Below are 26,729 nucleotides of genomic sequence, written 5' to 3' on the forward strand. Positions count from 1 at the left end.
CTTGCCAGTATTCATCTCTCAATTAATACCACCTAAATAAATTAAATGGTCATTCTTCTCACTGCTGTGCACAAATTGACTTTTGTGTTTGCCTAAAAAATAATAGTGACTGCTTCAAAAGTAATGCATTATCTGTGAAGTGCTTTGGGCATCCTGGGGACATGAAAGGTGCTATACAAATGCAGTTTCTTTCTTTATGGCACTGTTCAAAGAAGAGCAGAAAGTTCTCCCAATATCCTGGTCAATATTTCTCCCTCAGCCAACACCACCAAAAACTGATTAACTGGTCGTTTGCTTTGTGGGGCCTTCTGTGTGCAAATTGGCTGCCAAATTTGTCTACAAAATGACTAAACATCAAAAGCAATTCATTGGATGTGCAGCACTTTGGGACGCCTTGAGGATATGAAAGGCACTTTATAAATGTAATTTCTTTCTTCCATATGATACTTTTTCTACAGAAGCGTATAGACATAATGGGATAGATTTTCTATCTGCAGGTGGTAGTAGATTTAGAGCAGCTGTACTTGTGCTAAACCCACTGCCATCCAATTTTATTTTCCACTCAAGATGGGTGAGATTTTTGGCCTCCATGTCCGTCTAATCTAACACTATTATGTTTCAATTCTCAATTAAAAAATCACTAATTTCTCACAGAACAAAAAATATTTAATATAAGCATCTTTCTGATGTAAACATACTACTAACTAAAAACTTCGAAAAAAACATCTGCATAGAACATTTCAGGTACCCAAATACCAAAGTCTAATTGCTAGAAAGGGTAGGAAAATGGAATGAGAGAAAACAGATCTAGCTGAAGAGCTAACACTGGCACAAGCACAATGGGTTGAATGGCCTCCTTCTGTGCAGTGTTTTTATAATTGTACCTGTGTGGGTAAACTTATGTTATATTCCCTGTAGATGAGGTTAAGGCATGATCTGATTGAAGTGTTTAAAATAATGAGAAAGTGGAACACAACATCCCAGAAGGCCATTAGCGCAAAATTAATTGAGGTGCTTAATAGTTGAGATCGAACCTTGTTTGAAAACAAGGACAAGACTTTTTAAATCGAGGCATTCCTGGACTGGGAGCCAATGTAGGTCAGCGAGCACAGGGATGATGGGAGAACGGGACTTGGTGCGGGTTAGGATACGGTCAGCAGAGTTTTGGATGAGCTCAAGTTTATGGAGGGTGGAAGATGGGAGGCCGGCCAGGAGAGCATTGGAATAGTCCAGTCTAGAGGTAACAAAGGCATGGATGATGGTTTCAGCAGCAGATGAGCTGAGGCAGGAGAGGAGGTGGGCGATGTTACGGAGGTGGAAGTAGGCAGTCTTGGTGATGGAGCAGATATGTGGTCTGAAGCTCATCTCAGGGTCAAATAGAACGCCAAGGTTGCGAGCGGTCTGGTTCAGCCTCAGACAGTGGCCAGGGAGAGGGATGGAGTCGGTGGCTAGGGAACGGAGTTTGCAGCGGGGACCAAAGACAATGGCTTTGGTCTTCCCAATATTTGGTTGGAGGAAATTTTTGCTCATCCAGTACTGGATGTCGGACAAGCAGTGTGACAAATGAGAGGCAGTGGAGGGGTCGAGGGAGGTGGTTGTGAGGTAGAGCTGGGTGTCGTCAGCATACACGTAGAATCTGACGTGTTTTCGGATAATGTTGCCGAGGGGCAGCATGTAGATGAGAAATAGGAGGGGACCAAGGATAGATCCTTGGGGGACTCCAGTGGTAACGGTGCGGAAGCGGGGAGAGAAGCCATTGCAGGTGATTCTCTGGCTATGACTGAATTGATAAGAATGAAACCAGGCGAGCGCAGTCCCACTCAGATGGACGACGGAGGAGAGGCGTTGGAGGAGGACGGTGTGGTCAACGGTGTGGTCAACCGTGTCAAAGGCTGCAGACAGGTCAAGAAGGATGAGGAGGGATAGTTTACCATCATCACAGTCACATAGAATGTCATTTGTGACTTTGATAAGGGCCATTTCAGTACTGTGGCAGGGGCGGAAACCTGATTGGAGTGATTCAAACATGGAGTTGTAGGAATGATGGGCACAGATTTGGGAGGCGACAACACGTTCAAGGACTTTGGAGAGGAAAGGGAGGTTGGAGATTGGGCGGTAGTTTGCAAGGACAGAGGGATCAAGGGTGGGTTTTTTGATGAGGGGGATGATGACAGCAGATTTGAAGGGAAGGGGGACAATACCTGAGGAGAGGGAACCATTAACAATATCAGCTAGCATGCAGGCCAGGAAGGGAAATTGGGTGGTCAGCAGTTTAGTGGGATTAGGGTCGAGGGAGCAGGAGGTGGGTTTCATGGTCAAGATGAACTCGGAGTGGGCATGAGGGGAGACAGGAGAGAAACTAGAGAAAGATGCGAGTTCAGGGCTAGGGCAGGGGGGAGCCATAGGGGAAGTTTGACTTGGTGGGCTTGGGGAAGGAAGGGAAGTGGCAGAGGCAACCGAACCGATGGTCTCAATCTTAGTGAGAAAGAAGTCCATGAGCTCCTTGCACTTTTCATTGGAGGGGAGGGGAGGGTGGAGGGAGCAGGGAGCAGGGGAGAGGGGCTTAAGAAGATGGTTTGTGGTGAAGAGAAGCGGGGGGTTATCTTTGCATTCCAGGATCATGCTGGAATAGTGAGCAGTTTTGGCAGAGGAGAGCAGGACCCAATAGTGCTTTATGTGGTCCAGCCAGATCTGGCGACGAATGGCTAAACCAGATGTCCGCCATAAATGTTCAAATCTGCGTCCCTTGGACTTGAGAGCTGAGATGAAGGCCGTACCGGGGGAATGACCAGAGTGAGAGAGAGTAATGGTTTTAATGGGGTCAAGGGCCTCAAAGGTGGAGGTGAGGGTGTGACTGAGCAGATCGGTAACTACAGAAATGTCATGGTGAATGGAAGGCCAAAGACTGGACAGTTGGGAATTTGAAAGTGCTGTTATAAGTGACTTGGGGGAGAGCTTTTTCCAGGGACAGACACAGAAGGAAGTGGAATTAGGAGGGGGAAGGTGGATGTGGGTGGAGAGGGATATAAGGAGGTGATCAGAGATGGCCTTATCCGTGATTGACATGATGGGAATAGAGAGGCCATGTGAGATGGCAAGGTCAAGGGGATGGCTGTGAATATGGGTGGGGGAGTTTATATGGAGGGAGAGATTAAGGGAGGATAGGAGGGCAGTGAACTCAGAGGAGAGAGAGCATGATGAGTTGAAATGGAGATTGAAATCATCGAGGATGAGAAGTTGCTCAGTGCAGAGGCTGAGGGAGGAAAGCAGTGAAAATATCTGTGTGAAACTTGGCATGCTACTTGGGTGGGCGGTAGAGAATGAGGATTTTAAAGGAGAGACGAGAAGGGTGGAAGGTGAGATGCTCAAAGAAAGAGAAGGTGCCAGAGTTGTAGGGCGACAGACTAAAGTGTAATTTGGTGATAAGGGCCACACCACCACCGCGGCGGTCTGGGTGAGGCAAGTGGAAGATATAGCCAGGCGCAGAGGCTTCATTAAGGGGGAAAGTATCATCACCCATCAGCCAGGTTTCCGACAATGCAATCATCCACAATAAGCTCATGGATGGCAAGGGCCTTGTTCACAAGTGAAAGGACATTCTGGAGGGAGATGTGGAGGAGGCGGTGATAGCTGATCTGCTGGCAGAGTCCATAGGGTCAGCACTGGGAGGGGTGAGTGGGACGGGAAGGAGATTGGCAAGATTAGCCCCCAGCAGATGCGTTGGGTGGGAAAGTCGATGAGAGAGTATGATGGGGCATTTGGGGTTGGTGCTCATAAGGAGGCAGCGACGAGTGCCTCGATGGACCCTTTGGAGGATGCCAAGGGAGGCACAGAGGGAAGCTGTAGGCTTATCTAAGAGGCAGTCAAACCTGGGATGGCGGCAGGAGAGTTGGAAGGTCTAGGAGTGCTGAAGGTTTGGGGTAGATTTGGGGGCGCAGAGTACCCGAGATGGGGAGAAATTAAAGGAGGCATGGCGACAGGAAAGAGGGACTTAGGAGGGGTAAAGAAAAAGAGGGGAAATAGAAGCGATGGGCTCGGGTCTGGAGCGGCAGCCAAAATGCGCACGCAATGAGATGGGAGTTCTTCTGATGTCCTGGCCAACATTTCTCAAGTAATATTGCCAAAAGTAGATTATTCTGTCATTCATCTCATTTGCTTTTTGTGGGCAAATTACCTGTCCTGTTTGCCTACAAAACAGTGACTGCACTTCAAAAGTAATTAATTGACTGTGAAGCATTTTGGGATATTCTGAGGATTCGAAAAATGATATATAAACACAAATTTGTTCTTTCTTTCTAAAGGTAAAAGTGGATTGTGAGTAATTCAAACTGAAGTTTAATATTCTTTAGTATTCTAATATTCTTTAGATTCTTTATATAATTTCTTAAATGCTGGAATCTGTTTCACAAATATTTACTTATAATATACAGGCCAGGTTTTATACCAAATAAATTGAAGGACATACCATGGGTAGCTGCAGCAACAGCACCAACAGAAACAGCATGTATTTGATCTATGGTTGCCTGCAGATTGCATTGTGGTGGAGTTCTCATTCTGCGACATCTGCTGTTTCTTCTCGCTCTGTTCAGATCTTGTGCACTAAAATAAGAAAAATACAGTTTGGAAACACTGTACTGTTTGTATGTGTGCTATAAATTCCTTTTTTACACCCCTGATGCAGGGAAAAGCAAGAGTTCTGGTATTATATGCAAAAATTAATATCCAATCATTGCACATTTTTCTAGCATATTCCTTTTGTAGCAAAAAGCTCCACAAAGAACATGTGAGACAACTTCCTACTTCCTGTGGTGTAGTAAGTGCATTTTCCTGTGGTATCATATGACATTTTATTCTTCATTACAATACAATGACAGTACACATTCTAGTGTACACTGTCTGTAGCAATTGAACTTAATAAGATATTGTGATTATACAAAGAAAACTGGTTTGTAACTTTGTTGAAGCATATGGGGTAGAATTTCCGTGGGGGTTCTCCCAAACCTTGTCGTAACTTAAGCATAAGACTAGCAGAAACTCTTAAGAAATTGTGCTTATGGCTATTTATGCTTTACATTAGTAAAGATTTGGAGCCTTCAGAAGGTCTCAAAGTGACTCAGTCCAGGCCCGAGCTGCCGTGAGTTCTGCTGAGGCTTTTCAAGGGCATAAAGGCTGGAATTTCCTGGGGAATCCCACGCACTACCCCTAACATATCCTTGATTTGGGGAGTAATGGGAGGTGGTGACAGATCTGTTCGTGGTCCCCATGACCGGAAAGGTATGGTCTAACCAGGGATGAATGCTGACAGCCCCGGGATCCAGCTCATATTCTGCGCCCCAGGCTTAAATGGGATTTAGGCCTTCTCCAGCCCCAGGAAATACTTTGCACAGCTTTAATCAATAATACAGTTTAGCAAACGTTAACTCAAAGGGAAAGAAAAACTTGCATTTATATAACGCCTTTCACATCCTTAGGACATCCCAAAGTGCTTTACAGCCAATTAAGTACTTTTGAAGTGTAGTCACCGTTGTAATGTAGGAAATGCGGCAGCCAATTTGCATACAGCAAGCTCCCACAAACAGCAATGGCAATGTGATAATAACCAGATAATCTGTTTTAGTGATGTTGGTTGACGGATAGATATTGGCCAGGGCACCGGGGAGAACTCCCCTGTTCTTCTTCGAATAGTGCCACGGGATCATTTACGTCCACCTGAGAGGGTAGATGGGGCCTTGATTTAACATCTCATCCGAAAGATGACACCCCTTCAGTACTTCAACTTTAACTTTCAAAAAAGTGTCAGATAGCCTTAATATGGACACTGTAATAATAACAATTTAATTACATTCAGAGTTGATAGCACTTACCTTGAAAGCCCCACCCCAGGACATGAGCACATAAACTAAGCTGCCACTTCAGTGCAACATTGAGGGCATGATGACATAGAATTACATTGCATAGATATTATAACACACTAACAGGCTGTTCGACCCAACCAGTAAATGTTGGTGTTTATCCTCCACTTGAGCAGTAGTCTTAATCCCTTGTGTCTACCCTGTAACCCTATCACTTTATCATCCTTTCCTTCAACCACCTATCTAACCTATTCTTAAATGTTGACATGGTCTCTGCTTCAATTACTAACTCCACTAGTGAATTCCACAGCCTCACAACCCACTGTCTATCCTATCCTAAATCTCTTACATTTAATCTTACATCCATGTCCCCTCATTCGAGTCCCCTCAACCCGTCATAATTTTAAGCACCTCTATCAAATCAGCCTTAATCTCCTCTGTTCTAATAAAAAGAGCCCCAATTTTTCAAGTCTTTCTTCGTATTTGTATTTCCTAACCTTAGTGAATCTGCACTGTCCCCTCTCGATTGCCTCAACATCCTTCCTATAGTGTGCAGCTGAAAACTGCACACACCAACTGTCTAAAGTTTTATATAAATTCACCATTACATCTCAACTATTCTCTACCTCTTGCCATAAAACCCAGCATTAGCATTCCAGTAGCTTTTTTTTTTAATGCCCGTACTCACTTGAGGTGCTTCTTGTGAATCTGCCCTCTACTCTTCCACATCAGCCAGCCTTTCCCCATTTAAAAGCATAATTATTTTATTTTTTTATTAACAAAATGTACCACCTCACATTTACTAACACTGAATTCCGCCTGCCACTTTTTGCCAATTCCACCATCTTATCAATATTCCCTCAAAGTTTCTTTTGGTCCTCAGAATTGATTACTATGTCTCCTGTTTTAGTATTTTCTGCAAATTTGGACATCACACATTCTAACCCTATATCCAAATCATTGATGTACAGTGAAAAGACCTGGTTCCAGAACAGAACTCCGTAGGACACCACTACCCACTTCCAACCATTCAAAGAAACTGCCCTTAACTCCTACGCTCTGGGGTATATTATGACTTTTAGGCGATCGATCGGCAGAGCACGTTGGTCAGACGCCCATTCTGGCAGCGAAGAGGCCCCCACGATTTTGAGGCCCCGGTCTCATTTAAATCACTGCAGCTCGCTGGATTAAGTTGCGTTGGGGGAGTCGCTATCGCGGGGGGTGGAGGTCCCAGGGCAGCAGCGGCACAGATTATTTTTGTGGGCCCCAGAGGTGCACAAGAGTAGCGAGTTCTCCTGGTCTTGGCTAAAATTCCTTACTCAACTGACACCACCAAAGATAGCTTATCTGGTCATTCATTCAGTTCCTGTTTATGGATTCTTGTGTGAAATTTGCTGCATTTGCCTACATAATAACAGTGACAGCACTTCAAAAGTAATCCAATGATTATAAAGTGCTTTAGGATGTCCTAAGGATATGACAGGGTGTTAAAAGTGCAAGTTATTTCTTTCCAGCTGGACCACATAGTTCCTTTAAACTGCAGATTATAAAAATACTTGCAGACACAATTAATATTTATTTAATAAATGTCTCAAAGTGTTTAGGAGTTTTTTTTTGTTTGGGAAATAACAGCCAGGAGAGGTGAGTGTTATTTTTGTCATGACAGTGGGACAGAAAAAGCAAATTAACCATGCATTTCAGCACAGTTTTTGTCAGTGTATAGTTAAAAACTTGCAAAAAATTGTCCTCCAAACAATTTCATGAAAATGGTGTCCTTTTCAAACTATTTTGGCTGCTGGAGAGATTCTTGATATGCAAAACAGTGCAGGATTAGAAAGGCTACCTAAACAAGTTGTCAAGCACATAATAATATTGAAGGACTTGCTTGGAAAAACAAATATGTAATGTTACTCAATTACAGGTGTAAGATCAGGTGCCAATATTAGCTTTATTATGCAATAGCACAGAAGCGGACAAACCAACAACTCACCCGCTCTTTTTGTGATCACTGTACTACACTTCAGATTCCCTGAAAAAATCACACCATTAAAACTATGAGGGAGGTTTCCACTCACTCTCAATTTTGTTTTCTCATTCATATGAAGCTTTTTGTATTTATTGTGTGCTTTTTAGATTTCAATTTCGTCTTCAAATGTGGTTTGGATGGTCAAAACAAAAGTCTCTGATTTTCACAAGCTGAATTTCAAAGTTTAGTATATAGATTGATTGAATAAACCTAAGTTTGAATTGGAATTTATCTTCAGGACAGCCAAATTGTAGTTGAAGATTGAGTAAATTTCAGAATTTTATCTCCAATATATATTTGTTATACAAATTTGCATCAGTACATCATCTTTTCCCTGTTGCATAAGCATGCAAAAGTATGAAAATTGAATTCCATAGTTGGCATGGATGTCGTATGGCCGAAAGGAAAGGGGACAAAAAAAGTATTTGCTTATTCCTCTCTGCAGCATGACTTTTCTTAGTAAAACTGGTCTTAATGCCCTCTTTCTACACAGGGCTCAGTGAGACATTTCTTACATGAAATCATAGCATGATCCTTGTTTCTATCAGAATTTGCCATAATGGTTTATTCTCTTGCAAGCAATCTGAATATATGTTTCACTACAGCATTTTATTATGTATGAACAAGTATCTAATTCTTGTCTCAATTGGTTACACTTGCCACTGAGTCATAGGTTGTAGTTCAAGCACTACCACAGACATGAACATATAATTTAGGCTGTCACTTCAGTGCAGTATTGAAGGAATGCTGTGTATTTGGAGGTGCTGTATTTCAGGCGAGACGTTAAATCAAGGCCCTGTCTTTCTGTTCAGGTGGATGTAAAGAAAATCCCATTACACTATTTGCAGAAGAGGAGGAGGGGATTCTCCTAATGTCCTGGACAACATTCTTCCCTCAACCAACATCACCAAAAATGAATGATCTAATCATTTGTTGATTTACTGTGTGTGAGACCTTGCTGTGTGCAATTTGGCTGCCACATTTGTCCACATAACAATAGGGACTGCATTTCAAATGTAGTCCATAAGTTCTGAGGATGTGATAAGGCACTACATTAATGCATAACATTTAAATCAGTTTTAATTCAAACTTAGCTTCTTTCTTCTCAATATTTAGCCAATTGTAACCTGGACACAAGATGATACTGACCACTCACAGGCTGATGGAGGTAAAGTCTACCATAAATTATGTATCTGAACTATTTTAAAACAATGTAAAGAAAGAATACAAATGGTTTTGGGATGCTCAGTATGAACATGTATTTCCTGTAGACCAGCTGTGGAATATATGCAAATAGTTCAAAAGGGCAACAGCTTTTTTGTCATATGTTTAATAACCACCTTATTGTACTCTTAGGCTGAAGCTGCTGATTATTTTCATCTGAACTTTTGCATCTCAACAGTTATATAGGGATGAAAATTTAGCAGGTGAATTATTCTTGACCAAAAGACCAAGCTGTATTAAAATAGTGGGGAAGGGGAGGTCGTTGAAACTTTTGGTGGGGATGGAAAACAGGCAGTTGCAGATTAGTTGCGCATTACATACCCCCCTGATTTTCTTCGCGATTTGGAAAGGAAAATCGGGCAGGTTATACATAAGACTGCTGATCCACAACTGCCTGTTTAATGCCCCTGCCAAAAATTAAAATCAACCCCATCAAGTGTTTTGCACTTTGATCCAACTCAACTGCAATAAACATTTCAACCTAGAAATGACTGAGGATGACATTAGCAAACAAGTGCTTAACGTTTTGGTACGACATTCCTCGGTCTGCTATTTTAACAGAGGTAGTAATCTGTTTTAAATATAAAGGGTAATGCTGTGTTAAAATAGCAATTGTAAACAATTTTACAACACCAAGTTATAGTCCAGCAATTTTATTTTAAATTCACAAGCTTTCGGAGATTTCCTCCTTCCTCAGGCAAATGTTTCAAGAGCTCCTTGAAGCCTACGCATTTATACATATAGAACAATACATGGTGTTTACAGACTGCCCCTGCAACTGCCCGTTGCCAAGGCAATCACCGTGTTCAGACAGAGAGGTGTCACCTGCAGAACCCCCGAATACACATTCAACATATTAAAATAGCAGACAGAGGAATGTCATTTAATGTATTTGTTAAAAATTTTGGCCCACTTACTAAGGGGGCAATAATAACCTCTTTGTGGAAAGATTCCCCCTACCCCCCCCCCCGAATCAGCACATATACGCCAGAATTCTTAGGTTCCTTCGGCGGGCAGGCACCCAAGATGGCATTTAAATGAGGTGACTTCCCCCTGATCCCACAAACCACAGCAAAGTCAGCGCCAGATGTCACCAGTGGGGGAATCCTAGCATTTTCGCTGGGATGTGCCCCCCTGGTGGATTTTTGACCCCAGAGTCTCAAACAAGGATTTGTTGCCAATTAATTTCACATAGCAACTTGCTCTGGTGTTTTTGTTTTCTCACAGCAATTTCCCACAAATTTCTCATTTGAGGCAAGGGTTGGTTTTAATTTTGATTTCTGACACAAGACTCAGAGCTTTAATTTCCATTATTAATTAATTACAGTGTACAATGTTCATTGTCATATTATTGTTTTTCACAAGGATGTGGCACCTTTTCATTTATTGAAGCATTTTCCCACAATGTTTGTATTTTGAACAGATTGTTTGTATTTTGCACAGTTGTGAGATGCAATCATCTTACGTTTTTGGTTCACTTAGTAGCACTCTCAGCCAGAAGGTTGTGGGTTCAAGCCCCACTCCGAGACTTGAGCACATAATCTAGGTTGAAATTCCAGTGCAGTATTGAGGGAGCACTCAAAGGTGCTGTTTCTCAGATGAGACTTAAACCCCTTCTGCCTGTTTGGGTGGACATAAAATATCCCATTGTACTATTCAAAGAAGAACAGAGAGTTCACTTGGTGCCCCAGCCAATTTTCCTCCCTCAACCAAAGCTCCAAAAAAAGTAACTAGTTATTCGTTTCATTTGCTGTTGCAGGACCTTGCTCTGCACAAATTGCATTTATTTAAATAACAATAGAGACTACACTTAAAAATTAGTTAATTAGCTGTGAAGTGCTTGGGACATCCTGTTGACATGAAAGGCACCATATAAATGCTTGTTTTTTCTTCTTTCTTTTCTTAATTGATTTTGATTTGAAGCATTTATCTTCGTTTCATTGTAATTTATCCAGTGGTCCTCAAATTTGTTCAGGGATTTGGCACAACACTATTGTTTCTCAAAGCAATATACTGCAATCTTATTTCTCACCAATTTCTATCATAGTTTCTGTTTTCAGAGCAATTCACCACTATATTTTTCACTGCAAACTGACACCAAGGGGAAAGATTTCCTGTGGTCTTTACGTGTTAGTGTTATCACAACATTGCGGGACAATTTCCCCGATCATTACTCATGACATCTTAAATGTTGAGGATACTTTTATGAATTTGCTAAAAGAATAATCAACACAAGGGTAAAATCACCAAACCTGCAGTCCCAGCCTGGAGCCATGGGTACCAAGAGGCCTACAACAAGATCGCACCAATTCTCTATGTCGTGTTTTCTTTGAGTGCAGTATGCCACAGGGCGTAGGGGATTGATGAATTTACCCTGTAAGAAATCTTTGCACTATGTTTATGATGACTCGAACACATAGCTAGGGGAGGAATTTTTTTTTATTCATTCATGTGATGTGGGCGTTGCTGGCAAGGCCAGCATTTATTGCCCATCCCTAATTGCCCTTGAGAAGGTGGTGGTGAGCTGCCTTCTTGAACTGCTGCAGTCCGTGTGATGAAGGTACTCCCACAGTGCTGTTAAGTAGGGAGTTTCAGGATTTTGACCTAGTGACGATGAAGGAACGGCAATATATTTCCAAGTCAGGATGGTGTGTGACTTGGAGGGGAACGTGCAGGTGGTGGTGTTCCCATGCACCTGCTGATCTTGTCCTTCTAGGCAGTAGAGGTCGCGGGCTTGGGAGGTGTTGTTGAAGAAGCCTTGGCGAGTTGCTGCAATGCATCCTGTAGATTCCTGTAGATGGTACACACTGCAGCCACAGTGCGCTGGTGGTGGAGAGAGTGAATGTTTAAGGTGGTGGATGGGGTGCCAATCAAGCAGGCTGCTTTGTCCTGGATGGTGTCGAGCTTCTTGGGCTGCCCTCGACCAGGCAAGTGGAGACTATTCCATCACATTCCTGACTTGTGCCTTGTAGGTGGTGGAAAGGGTTCGGGGAGTCAGGAGGTGAGTCACTCGCCGCAAAATACCCAGCCTCTACCTGCTCTTGTAGCCACAGTTTTTATGTGGCTGGCCCAGTTAAGTTTCTGGTCAATGGTGACCCCCAGGATGTTGATAGTGGGGGATTCGGCGATGGTAATGCCATTGAATTTCAAGAGGAGGTGGTTAGGCTCTCTCTCTTGTGGGAGATGGTCATTGCCTGTAACTTGTCTGGCGTGAATGTTACTTGCCACTTATGAGCCCAAGCCTGGATGCTGTCCAGGTCTTGCTGCATGCAGGCACGGACTGCTTCATTATCTGAGGTGTTGCGAATGGAACTGAACATTGTGCAATCATCAGCGAACATCCCCACTTCTGACCTTATGATAGAGGGAAGGTCATTGATGAAGCAGCTGAAGATAGCTGGGCCTAGGACACTGCCCTGAGGAGTTCCTGCAGCAATGTCTTGGGGCTGAGATGATTGGCCTCCAACAACCACTCACATCTTCCATTATGCTAGGTATGACGACAGCCACTGGAGAGTTTTCTCCCTGATTCCCATTGACTTCAAATTTAGTAGGGCTCGTTAATGCCACACTCTGTCAAATGCTGCCTTGATGTCAAGGGCAATCACTCTCACCTCACCTCTGGAATTCAGCTCTTTTGTCCATGTTTGGACCAAAGCTGTAATGAGGTCTAGAGCCGAGTGGTCCTGGCAGAACCAAAACTGAGCATGGATGAGCAGGTTATTGGTGAGTAAGTGCCACTTGATAGCACTGTCGACGACACCTTCCATCACTTTGCTGATGATTGAGAGTAGACTGATGGGGTGGTAATTGGCCAGATTGGATTTGTCCTGCTTTTGGTGGACAGGACATACCTGAGCAATTTTCCACTTTGTCAGGTAGATACCAGTGTTGTAGCTGTACTGGAACAGCTTGGCTAGAGGTGCGGCTAGTTCTGGAGCACAAGACTTCAGCACTACAGCCAGAATGTTGTCGGGGACCACAGCCTTTGCTGTAATCCAGTACACTCAGCCATTTCTTGATATCACGTGGAGTGAATTGAATTGGCTGAAGACTGGTTTCTGTGATGGTGGGGATATCAGAAGGAGGCCAAGATGGATCATCTACTCTGCACTTCTGGCTGAAGATGGTTGCAAACGCTTCAGCCTTGGCTTTTGCACTCATGTGCTGGGCTCTGCCATCAGTGAGGATGGGGATGTTCACGGAGCCTCCTCCTCCCGTTGGTTGTTTAATTGTTCACAACTGGATGAAGCAGGACTGCAGAGCTTTGATCTGATCCATTGGTTGTGGGATTGTTTAGCTTTGTCTATACCATGCTGCTTCCACTGTTTAGCATCCATGCTGTGTCGTAGTTTCACCAGGTTGGCACCTCATTTTTAGGTACGCCTGGTGCTGCTCCTGGCATGCTCTTCTACACTCCTCATTGAACCAGGGTTGATCCCCTGGCTTGTTGGTAATGGTGGATTTCCCCATGTTTTCACTCATTACAAAAACTCATCCATTTCAGATCATAACCACTGCTCCCATTTTCTCAGACAGCAAGTGCTGGTAATGGTTCTGCTGTTGCCATTCACAGCTCCTCTAGACAAATCTTTTTTTCTTAACTTGTCCCATTACCACCCCCTTTGCCTTGCACCATCATCCCTTTTATCATTTAATCACTCCTGCCCTCCACCCTATCACAGACCTTCCCTTTTGTTCTTTCTTCCTCTCCCCTCCATCCCCCCTTTCCCTGGCTCTGCACTTGCTTAAAAACTTTAACTCTTTAACATCTTCCAGTTCTGACAAAAGGTCTTCAACCTGAAACGTTAACTCCATTTCTTTCTCCACAGATGCTGCCTCACTTGCTGAGCTTTTCCAGCATTTTCTGTTTTTATTGCATCTTTTTGTGACTGACCAACACACACTTATTCTCCTTTGACCCTCACATTTCTAGCAGTATGTTTCCACAAGGCTTGGGTTTTTCACAACTCACATCACATTCATAATATGCAATTTGAAAGAATTCTGTTGGATTTGACAACTCTCTCAAAGATCTGATGAGATACTCATAGTGCGTTTATTTGATTTGCTGCCCACTGACTCCTGCTGGAATTCAACACATTGACTAGTTTCTCACAGTGATTTTCCATAATACTGTAATGTTTCACAGCAATTTACCTTCACACTTTCATTATTTGCAGGATTTTCCACCATAATCTTCCTGCTGCTTTCAGAGATTTGCCATATGCTCTTATTCAAAAGCCCTTGCTGTTTGACGTAATCTTCTGACAGTGCATCCATGTGCTTGTTCCTCACAATGATTCCTTGCCTTATTCACATTTCTCACAACTGTGTTTTACAATGCCTCTAGATTCTCCTAATAATTTACCACAATCCACTAATTTTTCTTCGCAATTTTTCATGAAAGTCACAAAACCAGTTTCTCTCAGAAATTTCTTACAAGGCTTCTGTGCTGAATATTGATCTTGCGTAACTCTGAGGCTTGTGTTTACAATATTTGCTGCTATGTTTTAGTTTCTTATTGAGATTCAATGGGATCCTTTTGTTTCTCACAATAATTTGATATGACACTATCATTTTCTAAATGAAATCACTGAAACACAACATTTTTATTGTATTTATTTATTTATGCTAAAACACAGGAATGATAAAAGTAATTTTTGAGTCATGTAGCAAAGATAAAATATAATGAAAAATAAACAAAAGACATAGATTACAAAATAACTATATAATTAAAAACAACCTGGAAAGTTAAAATTAGTATTAAAAGTGGGGAATCAGGACAGAACCTTCAGAGTGCTAGTGGTAGGATAATAATGCATTCCTGCTTAGCATTTTAGGACTAAGGGCACATTACTCGAACAAATATACTTGACTGCCCAAGGTCCTAAAACTGTACACTGTAATCGTATTTTTCTAACAGAGATGGTTTACTTTCAAATGCAGTATGATGTCTTTTGTGTGAAAATAATATAAAGTATGCAAAAAAATAAACAAAATTGTAATATGAAATTCAGAAAATGGACACATATCAGGATACTTTTTTCCCTAAAAGGGTGGGGGAAAAATTTCAACTCCCAGCCACCCATTGTGCACCGATAAGATGGGCCTTGCATCTCCGAATTTCATGTTGTGATTTCTCGTGCCCGAGGTGCTCCGGAAGTGCGCCCGACACCATACTGAATCGGATGCATTTTAGTTGTTCAGGGTGCCCAGCTGAAACCGACAAGGGGCCAAATAAATGTATGTAAATGAGGGCCCTGTACCTGCTTAAGGATCCCTATGCCAAATTCAATTTCATGAGTGCAGGATTCACCCACTCTAAAACTCACTCACAATTACTGGGTGGGAGGGACGCTGTACCAGTGTTATTTAAAGGGATCCTCAGCTGCAATGAGGTAAGCAGCTGGTTAGTTGTTTTAGACTGCTAGTGGGCTTTTATGCCTATTTCTGGCTACGTTGGCTGCAGTGGTTGACTACAAAATTTGTTACATGTTATTTTTTTTGCTGCTGAAGGAGAATCTCTGCCCAGAGACTTCTGCATAAACTTCCTTTGGCAAGATGGTTGTGCTGCCTGATCTGCTATTGTGGCCAGAGGACAAGGAAGAGAAAGAGCAGCAAGTAAGAGTGGAGAGACCTGCAGCTGCTGGGAAATGAGGGTGACGAATGGGAGGTTGCACTAGGCCTTATACCACATGAGTTTACAGGACTAGAATATCTTACCTCCAGTTAAGTGAGGAGCAGTGTCAACGGCAGCTCCACTTCACGGGGAGCTGAGCTATATCACCTTTTGCAGCACCAATTACAACCCGGCACCAAGTAACAAACTTCAATGCCTGTGGCTCTGAAGGTAACTGTGGCCCATAATTTCTATATCTCTGGGTCATTCCAGGGTAGAATAGGTAACATAAGCAATATTAGTCAATTTGCAGTGCATTGCTGCATGAAGCAGGTCATGGATGCATTCTTTGCCAAGGCAAACAAATTCACCTACTTCTCTATGGAAGTAGCAAAGCATGAGGCGAGAGCTGTGGGCTTCACAGGATCGCAAACTTCCCCTGGTTGCAGGGCATAATTGACTGCACCCACGTAACCTTGCATGCTGCACAATAGGACCCAGGACTATACATGAATAGGAAGAGCTTCCACTCACTGAACGTGCAACTGGTGTGCGATGAAAAGTCCGTGAGTCATGCAGGTCTGTGATTTGGTTTTCTGGCAGTTGTCATGGTGCTTTTATCTTACACCAGTCTTCATCCCCCGAGCAACCCCCCCAACTACTTCCCTTTCACTCAGCGCACTGGATGTCAGGTTGGCTGCTTGGGGAAAAGATGTATCGCCGAAGCATGTAGCTTATGACAACTGTCAGGAACCTGAGCACAGATATAGAGAAGCACTACAATCAGAGCCACGCCTATACCAGAGCTTTGATTGAGCAAACCATTGGCACCTGAACACGGGTTCCATTGCTTGGATAGGCCTGGAGTCACCCTGCAATATAGCCCCAAGAGAGTCTCCAGATTTGCAGTAGTTTTCTGCAGGCACTGTAACTTTGCCCTGCAAAAGTGGCAACTCTTAGAGCCACCTGGGAGGAACACGTAGAGGCGCAGCAGCAGGAAGAGCAGCAGGAGGCCAAGGATGCTGAACAAGTTGCTGGCTCATGTGGTGAGTGCTGATTGTTTCCATAATCTGTTCTTTTTTTTTATTCGTTCACGGGATGTGGGCGTCGCTGGCAAGGCCGGCATTTATTGCCCATCCCTAATTGCCCTCGAGAAGGTGGTGGTGAGCCGCCTTCTTGAACCGCTGCAGTCCGTGTGGTGACGGTTCTCCCACAGTGCTGTTAGGAAGGGAGTTCCAGGATTTTGACCCAGCGACAATGAAGGAACGGCGATATATTTCCAAGTCGGGATGGTGTGTGACTTGGAGGGGAACGTGCAGGTGGTGTTGTTCCCATGCGCCTGCTGCCCTTGTCCTTCCAGGTGGTAGAGGTCGCGGGTTTGGGAGGTGCTGTCGAAGAAGCCTTGGCGAGTTGCTGCAGTGCATCCTGTGGATGGTGCACACTGCAGCCACAGTGCGCCGGTGGTGAAGGGAGTGAATGTTTAGGGTGGTGGATGGGGTGCCAATCAAGCGGGCTGCTTTATCTTGGATGGTGTCGAGCTTCTTGAGTGTTGTTGGAGCTGCACTCATCCAGGCAAGTGGAGAGTATTCCATCACACTCCTGACTTGTGCCTTGTAGATGGTGGAAAGGCTTTGGGGAGTCAGGAGGTGAGTCACTCGCCGCAGAATACCCAGCCTCTGACCTGCTCTCGTAGCCACAGTATTTATATGGCTGGTCCAGTTAAGTTTCTGGTCAATGGTGACCCCCAGGATGTTGATGGTGGGGGATTCGGCGATGGTAATGCCGTTGAATGTCAAGGGGAGGTGTTTAGACTCTCTCTTGTTGGAGATGGTCATTGCCTGGCACTTATCTGGCGCGAATGTTACTTGCCACTTATGAGCCCAAGCCTGGATGTTGTCCAGGTCTTGCTGCATGCAGGCTCGGACTGCTTCATTATCTGAGGGGTTGCGAATGGAACTGAACACTGTGCAGTCATCAGCGAACATCCCCATTTCTGACCTTATGATGGAGGGAAGGTCATTGATGAAGCAGCTGAAGATGGTTGGGCCGAGGACACTGCCCTGAGGAACTCCTGCAGCAATGCCCTGGGGCTGAGATGATTGGCCTCCAACAACCACTACCATCTTCCTTTGTGCTAGGTATGACTCCAGCCACTGGAGAGTTTTCCCCCTGATTCCCATTGACTTCAATTTTACTCGGGCTCCTTGGTGCCACACTCGGTCAAATGCTGCCTTGATGTCAAGGGCAGTCACTCTCCCCTCACCTCTGGAATTCAGCTCTTTTGTCCATGTTTGGACCAAGGCTGTAATGAGGTCTGGAGCCGAGTGGTCCTGGCGGAACCCAAACTGAGCATCGGTGAGCAGGTTATTGGTGAGTAAGTGCCGCTTGATAGCACTGTCGACGACACCTTCCATCACTTTGCTGATGATTGAGAGTAGACTGATGGGGCAGTAATTGGCCGGATTGGATTTGTCCTGCTTTTTGTGGACAGGACATACCTGGGCAATTTTCCACATTGTCGGGTGGATGCCAGTGTTGTAGCTGTACTGGAACAGCTTGGCTAGAGGCGCAGCTAGTTCTGGAGCACAAGTCTTCAGCACTACAGCTGGGATGTTGTCGGGGCCCATAGCCTTTGCTGTATCCAGTGCACTCAGCCGTTTCTTGATATCACGTTGAGTGAATCGAATTGGCCGAAGACTGGCTTCCGTGATGGTGGGGATATCGGGAGGAGGCTGAGATGGATTATCCACTCGGCACTTCTGGCTGAAGATGGTTGCAAACGCTTCAGCCTTGTCTTTTGCACTCACGTGCTGGACTCCGCCATCATTGAGAATGGGGATGTTTGCAGAGCCTCCTCCTCCCGTTAGTTGTTTAATTGTCCACCACCATTCATGACTGGATGTGGCAGGACTGCAGAGCTTTGATCTGATCCGTTGGTTGTGGAATCGCTTAGCTCTGCCTATAGCATGTTGCTTCCGCTGTTTAGCATGCACGTAGTCCTGAGTTGTAGCTTCACCAGGTTGGCACCTCATTTTCAGGTACGCCTGGTGCTGCTCCTGGCATGCTCTTCTACACTCCTCATTGAACCAGGGTTGATCCCCTGGCTTGTTGGTAATGGTAGAGTGAGGAATATGCCGGGCCATGAGGTTACAGATTGTGCTGGAATACAATTCTGCTGCTGCTGATGGCCCACAGCGCCTCATGGATGCCCAGTTTTGAGCTGCTAGATCTGTTCTGAATCTATCCCATTTAGCACGGTGGTAGTGCCACACAACACGTTGGATGGTGTCCTCAGTGCGAAGATGGGATTTCATCTCCACGAGGACTGTGCGGTGGTCACTCCTACCAATACTGTCATGGACAGATGCATTTGCGACAGGTAGATTGGTGAGGACGAGGTCAAGTAAGTTTTTCCCTCGTGTTGGTTCGCTCACCACCTGCCGCAGGCCCAGTCTAGCAGCTGTGTCCTTCAGGACTCGGCCAGCTCGGTCAGTAGTGGTGCTACCGAGCCACTCTTGGTGATGGACATTGAAGTCCCCCACCCAGAGTACATTTTGTGCCCTTGCTACCCTCAGTGCTTCCTCCAAGTGGTGTTCAACATGGAGGAGGACTGATTCATCAGCTGAGGGAGGACGGTAGGTGGTAATCAGCAGGAGGTTTCCTTGCCCATGTTTGACCTGATGCCATGAGATTTCATGGGGTCCAGAGTCAATGTTGAGGACTCCCAGGGCCACTCCCTCCTGACTGTATATCACTGTACCGCCACCTCTGGTGGGTCTGTCCTGCCGGTGGGACAGGACATACCCAGGGATGGTGATGGAAGAGTCTGGGACGTTGGCTGAAAGATATGATTCTGTGAGTATGGCTATGTCAGGCTGTTGCTTGACTAGTCTGTTGGACAGCTCTCCCAATTTTGGCACAAGTCCCCAGATGTTAGTAAGGAGGACCTTGCAGGGTCGACTGGGCTTGGTGTTTTGCCGTTGTCGTGTCCGGTGCCTAGTGGTCCGATGCCGGGTGGTCCGTCCGGTTATATTCTTATTATGACTTTTCGTAGCGAGATTTTACAACTGAGTGGCTTGCTAGGCCACTCTTTTGCTTCTCCCAGGTGGTTACATGGCTGCTGGTGGGTACGGGGTGTCTAATCACGATGCTTCAGGCATTGCGATTGTGTGGGGCAGGCTTGATGGACCAAATAGTCTTTTCCTGCCTTCATTTTTGTATGCTCATAAAAACAAGGGCCACTAGTTGGAGCTGGAATTCTCCACATGGTGTGCAGGTTCCCTAGCAGGGAAATGCATCCAGCAGTTGGTAGTGCACAGCCATCGGTTGCACCCTGGAGGTCTTTATCTGTCCCCTCTGCAAGGCTAGGACACAAGCTCACCCTCCAGTAAACTGGTTCCTGGGTTGTCCTATCCCTTGTCCTTGCTCCTGTGCACTTGTGCTCTGTGAATTTCCCAGTGCAGACTTCTCTAACTGACCCTCTAAAGTATGCCGTTTATCAATTTCTGAGCTAGTGTTTGCAAGTGTAAGCTCAAGTGACAGTGTATCTTCAAAAGGACTGTCCTTCTCTTCCTCTGCTCTGACTGAGCCCGTGATATGCGATAGGCCTGTAAAGAGAAACAAGTGATAAGGGTTAGCAGTTAGTGGCAAGGGTTAGCAGAAACAGATGAGTGGCAACTTAAAGCAGCACCAGGTTGCCATGCAGTGATTGAGGGAGAAAGTTCAGTGGGAAGACAAAAGGAGAGTAAGATGGTCAAACACTCTGTGGAGCGCATCATAGGAACAAAGGAACAGGAATAGGCCATTCAGCCCCTTGAACCTGATCTGCCATTCAATTAGATCATGGCTGATTTGTACCTCAACTCCAGTTACCTGCCTTTGATCCATATCCCTTGATACCCTTACCTAATAAAAATGTTGATCTCAGTCTTGAAAATTTCAATTGACTCAGCCTTTTGGGGGAGAGAGTTCCAGATTTGTGAAAAAGTGCTTCCTGATTTCACTCCTGAATGGCCTAGCTCTAATTTTAAGATTGTGTCCCTTTGTTTTGGATTCCCCCACCAGAGGAAATAGCTTCTCTGTATCTACTCTGTCAAATCATTTTATTATTTTAAACATCTCAATTAGATCACCCCTCAACCTTCTAAACTCAAAGGAATACAAGCCAAGTTTATGCAACCCATCCTCATAATTTAACCATTTAAGCCCAAGTATCATTCTGGTGAATTCTGCGCTGTATCCCCTCCGAGGCCAATTATATCCTTTCTGAGGTCCCAAAACTAAACACAGTATTCCAGAAGGGGTTTGACTAAGGGTCTGTATGACTGAAATAAAACTTCCTCCCCTTTGTATTCCTGCCCCTTGCGATAAAGGCCAACATTCCATCAGCCTTTTTAATTACCTTTTGTACCTGTGCACTCGCTTTTGGTGATTTATGTACCTGGACACCCTTTGCTCCTCAACAGTTCCTAGTCTTTCGCCATTAAGAAAATATTCTGATTTGTGTTTCTTGGATCCAAAGTGGATTAATTCACACTTCCCCATATTGAACTCCATCTGCGCAGTTTTGCCCATTTTCCTCTGGCCTCGCCAGTTATGGCGCTTCTGAACCGTCCTCTGCCCACTACATCAATTCCAGCCTCTTCCACTGGGGCAACACTTGAAATGATGGTGCCCATCCTCCTGTGCACATCTGTTCCCACTTATTGTGTTCTAAATTGTTTTGCAAGAAGAAAGGAGTGTGTTATTGTGTGGTCCGCTGAAGGATTGTGAAGATGTGTGTTTCAGGGTAGAATAGTGTGGATGATGCATGAAAGATGCCACAGGGGTGGAGGGTAGGGGGATAGGGTGGGGAAGTGAGGGGAGTAATTTTGAGGATAATAGCACGTACAGAGTGTGCAAGTTGCAGCAGTAGGAGGTTCTGTAAAGTGTGTTGCTGCAATTGGAGGAACATGATGGGAAGGAGCGGAGGGAAGGCTTGTGAGTGTTGAGGCTACAGGTGGTGCAGGGCTAGGCAAAGAGTAAGAGAGATGTGAGTAGGATTCTTACCTTAGCAACTCTGGTCAGATCATTTATTTTTTTCAACATTTCAGCCAGATCCTGGGCGCTATGCTATGTGCATTCACCTGCTCAACCACTGTTGCCATGAGATTTGCCATGACAGCCTTCTTCTGTGAGCCGAAAACAGGACCTCCTTCCGCTTGATGACCTCTAGCAGGATTTCCATGGCATTGTCCAAGAATCAAGGAGCCCTTGCAGTCCTCATAGTGGATCTTCCCTATTCCAAATTTCAAGTCTGAATCATGCAGCTCAAGCAAATTGCATCTCCCTTTAGATGATGTCACTGCCGCCCAAATTCCCACCTCAGCAATAGGGAAGCTACCAATAATGAGCGCGAGTACCATTAATAGCTTGCTCATCATGTAGAATTTAGGCACAAACCTGAATTTGGTTTGTGCCTCTTGCCCACATTATCGGAAGGGTGCAGCGGATGCCCCAACCACTTCACACCCATTTTGGGTGGTGGTAGAATTTCTCGGCCAGTGTGTGTGTGTGTGCGTGTGTAAAATTAATTCTGCGCTAAGCAAGATACATCTTATCTTCTATTACTGTCTCTTACTGTCATTGGCTGTCATTACGATTACATGTAGGGATGTGGTATAATCTGAATGATTGATCTCGACTGGGTTTTGAAAAGATATAGTAATGGCTTAAAAACATTTTCTTTATCAATTTTGCAGTTTAAATTGACTAGGAAGGGTTCCCTAGAAGAGATTTAAGCCAGCAATTGTTATAAGAAAAAGCCATGTTATGATTTATAATGACCAAGTTATATAATATCTGAACAGAAAATTGTTTTTTGAGTCATATGGTAAGTATGTCATGCTATTCCAAGTATGTTGGTGACTGGCTCTTGCTGTATTATTCAAATGATCATAATCATTATAGGCAACATTTTGATCTGATACAGATGAACACTGATGACATGGCTGGTTATCACTGCTGGCCATATGCTGGTCTGACAAAGCACTGTGCCTGTTCACAGTAGTTTTGTATTAGAAGCATTTTGCTAACTCATTAGCCCAATCTCTACATAGGAAACCACAATTTTTGCACCTAGTTCCTCTTTCAATGTTTCTCAAAGTTCTGCTGTACTGCACACATGCATATGATAATTGTTCTGATAGATGTATCAGTTTTTCTGAATGTTGTAAAATGGCAAGTTTCTCTATTATTACAATAAGCTTAAAATGACCATAATATTTTAATGTCTCAATTTTCATCTGCACAGTTTAAAGAAAATAGGAAATTAAGGCAACATTTTTCAGTAAGAGGGTGATAGAATTGTAGAGCAGATTACCAGCAGTGGTGGCGGAACAGAGAACCATGGCAAGTTTTTAAAAAAGGTCTGGATGAATTCTTAATCGGAAAGGGGATGCAGGGCTATTAGTTTCAGAATCACAGTAAGGAAGCAGATGGTTGGTTTGGAAGGGTAGGCCAAATAGACCAATGGTCTTCTCCTGCTCAACACATAACCATAAAACTATGTATATGTTAAGATTTTCTAAGAAAATAAACAAGTTTTTTATTTTTAACATCACAGTTAGATAATCAAAATGCAGGTAGCTGGTCATCGCATTAAATTTCTTATTCTAAAGATTACAGTAGCAAATTATTTTTAGTAGTATTATTCTTCGGTAGTATTTGAATAATAGTATTATCCAAGGCTTCTTCGACAGCACTTCCCAAACCCTCGACCTCTACTGCCTAGAAGGACGAGGGCAGCAGGCACATGGGAACAACACCACCTGCACGTTCCCCTCCAAGTCACAGACCATCCCGACTTGGAAATATATTGCTGTTCCTTCATCGTCGCTGGGTCAAAATCCTGGAACTCCCTACCTAACAGCACTGTGGGAGAACCTTCACCATACGGACTGCAGCGGTTCAAGAAGGCGCCTCACCACCACCTTCTCAAGGGCAATTAGGGATGGGCAATAAATGCTGGCCTTGCCAGTGACATCCACATCCCGTGAATGAATTTTTAAAAATTGAGTATTACTTGTAAGGGGGAAAATAGTACATAATTGCTACCAGCAATGAAGATGCATAATATTCAAAGCTCCAAAGTCCAAATGGGAGCAATTTTTGTCTCGCTACCACTCCATTTCCACCTAGAAACAAAACAATAATGTGATGAAAATTGTGTAGAGGATTAACCTGCCAACTTAAAGCTGGAGGTCTGTCTATTCTGATTTAAGCGGCCAGAGCTCCTATCGGAAACAAGCGAGGGCCTCATTAATATTTGCAAATTGGGGTCAAATGACCCAGTTAAGAACGCAATCCCATTTTTGTTTCTACCTGCAAAACTACCGCCAGTTTCTAAACCCACCCACAAACCATGGGCAGTACAAACTGGGAGGTGGTCATTTCCAGTGATATTATCTGAGAGCTGGGAAGTTTTGGGAGATATTTAGCTTGTAATAGATTGTGGGTTTTTTTGCCACTTAGTCTATGTTAAAGTGCTTATAGTGGCTGTACAACATTCAAAACTCTTAAGGGGCATTTAGCACACACTTTTTTTATAATGGAGGTCCTTCTGGCAATTCCAGTCTGCCTAGAGGATGAGGAAGAGGAGCAGCAATAGGAGGAAGGAGAAAACAGTGCTGCAGGGAGAACAAATAGGAGGCATGGTTACAGGAAACCTCACCATCCCAACAGAGCGTATAGGCTTAGGGCATCATACCAATACAATATAATTTCACTTGCATCATGGTTAACTGGTTTTGTGGAATTCCATGTTCATATTTTACAAAATCAACAGGAGGAAAATTACAACCAGCCAACATTTTGATTGGAGGATAATAAAATCAATAAATAAAAAGAGTAAAAAACTGTATCTTCCAAAAGAAGAAAATTTCCTTTGTTAATTTGATTTAATAGCACAGCTTTTCTTGTTAACTGTTAATCTTGAGTGCTACTTGGTAAATGTAGAAACATTGATCTTCGTTTAAAGCTGCATGGACAATTTTTTTGTAATTGAACTCAATATTGCTCACTGTATATTAAGATGAAATGTTTTATTGCTGGGCTGATGAGATTTTCAACTGTCAACTGTGATTTAATTGCACTGTCCAAAAACTTTTAGACTGGATAGATCACATGTTTCTTTAATGATCTTTACAGGTAGGGCTAAATGTATGTAGGAAGCATGGTGAATTCTAGAAATACAAGGGTGTGATTTTCGTGTCGCCATGTCCCGTTTGTGCTTACCCACCGGATTACCCTCCACCCTAATTTTCAGGCAGACCTACAATCTGATGGCTGGAGCACCTGTTGGAAACAGGTGGGAAGCTCATAAATCATAGAATGGAATCATAGAAAGGTTGCAGCCCGGAAGGAGGCCATTCGGCCCACCAAGTCCGCACCAGCTCTATGCAAGAGCAATCCAGCTAGTCCCACTCCCCTGTCCTATCCCTGCAGCCTTGCAAATTTTTTCTTTTCAAGTACTTATCCAGTTCCCTTTTGAAGGCCATGATTGAATCTGCCTCCACCACCCCCTCAGGCAGTGCATTCCAGATCCTAACCACTTGCTGTGTAAAAAAGTCTTTCCTCATGTCACCTTTGGTTCTTTCGCCAACCACCTTAAATCTATGTCCTCTGGTTCTTGACTTCTGCCAATGGGAACAGTTTCTCTCTATCTACTCTATCTAGACCCTTCTTGATTTTGAATACCTCTATCAAATCTCCTTGCAACCGTCTCTGTTCCAAGAAGAACAACCCCAGCTTCTCCAGTCTATCCACCAAACCAAAGTCCCTCATCCCTGGAATCATCTCTTCTGCACCATAAGGCCTTCACATCTTTCCTAAAGTGCGGTGCCCAGAACTGGACACAATACTCCAGTTGCGGCATATAAATATATGCAAATTGGGGTCAAATGACACAGTTAAGACCCTGCACTATTTTCATCCATGCCCACTTGACAAGAACCAGTTTCTGCTCCCACCCACCAACTATGGACGGTACAAGTTGGGAGGCAACCACTTCCAGTGAAAATTAAAGGGATCCACAGCTGCAGTCAGGGAAAGCTGGATGGAGTTACGGGAGATATTTTTATGGCAGTCGCTTGTGGACATTGCACCTTAAAGATATTCAAATTTAACGTAGTTGCTGCTATAGGTTCTGCAAACATGTTGCCTGCTGCTTTAAAGTGTTGCTTCTTTTCATTCTTGACACAATACCCCTCCCCTTTAAGGGCTGCTATAAGTTCCTCACATTTGGCTGTCCTGCCCAATTTCCCTGGTCAGCAAGCTGCCTGTTAGGTAGCGAGTTTTGTGCTGGAAGCTCACCAACTACATTATAATGAGAACCCAGGCCCATAATCAATCAGTTCCATGTTGAATGCTGCAGGCAGCCACCACAGCCAGCGCAACACCTAAATCGTCCTCAAGATGTCCAACATGACTGCCTTTTAAAAAAATGATTTCATCCCTACCTTCGTGCGCTTCTTGTGATATCTATTTGACATCTTTCCTTAGAAACACATATAGTTGTCTCTTGAGCCCATTTAATCACAGAAATTAATGTAGGCAATATTAGTAAATACTTAACATGTTCATGTCACATTTCTCTGATTGTTCTTTTAGCAAAGGTGGCAGTTTTAAATGCAGCGCCGAGTCTTGGCCTGAATTTCAACCCCATAGAGTCCTTCCCACGTTACGTGACCTACACTAAAGATAATACTCCAGACTGAGTCTAACGAGTGCCTTATAAAGCAACAATGCTACCTATTATTTTTTTTTATTCCATTCCTTTTACACCTCATCCATGCACAATGCTGATAATTTCACCAGGAAGGAAAGCACGGAAAAGGTGGTAAGCTTCTCAAATGGACTCCAAATTGATTAAATCACAGAAAGCGAAGAGTATTTCTGAATGGAGCTGTGTTGACACAGGTCACTAGCAGAGTGCCACAGAGATTAACACTAGGGCCATTGTTGTTTG

General features: G+C 44.0%; 1 protein-coding gene across 4 annotated transcripts in view; it reads right to left on the reverse strand.

Moving 5' to 3' along the window:
• rgs19 (regulator of G protein signaling 19) overlaps positions 1 to 26,729 on the reverse strand; it is a 94,428-nt gene that overhangs the window by 41,728 nt on the left and 25,971 nt on the right. For 2 of the 4 annotated variants that reach the window (XM_068000457.1, XM_068000456.1), the window contains one exon: positions 4,466 to 4,599. The exons of 1 other annotated variant lie outside the window; for it this stretch is intronic. In XM_068000457.1, the coding sequence (XP_067856558.1) occupies positions 4,466 to 4,563 (98 nt within the window). In that variant the 5' untranslated portion in view covers positions 4,564 to 4,599. Of the gene's footprint in view, positions 1 to 4,465; positions 4,600 to 5,864; positions 5,945 to 26,729 lie in introns of those variants that run through there. One more of the 4 variants, XM_068000455.1, reaches the window with a different exon arrangement.

The sequence above is a fragment of the Heptranchias perlo genome, chromosome 19, assembly GCF_035084215.1.
Source record: "Heptranchias perlo isolate sHepPer1 chromosome 19, sHepPer1.hap1, whole genome shotgun sequence".
NCBI lineage: Eukaryota > Metazoa > Chordata > Chondrichthyes > Hexanchiformes > Hexanchidae > Heptranchias > Heptranchias perlo.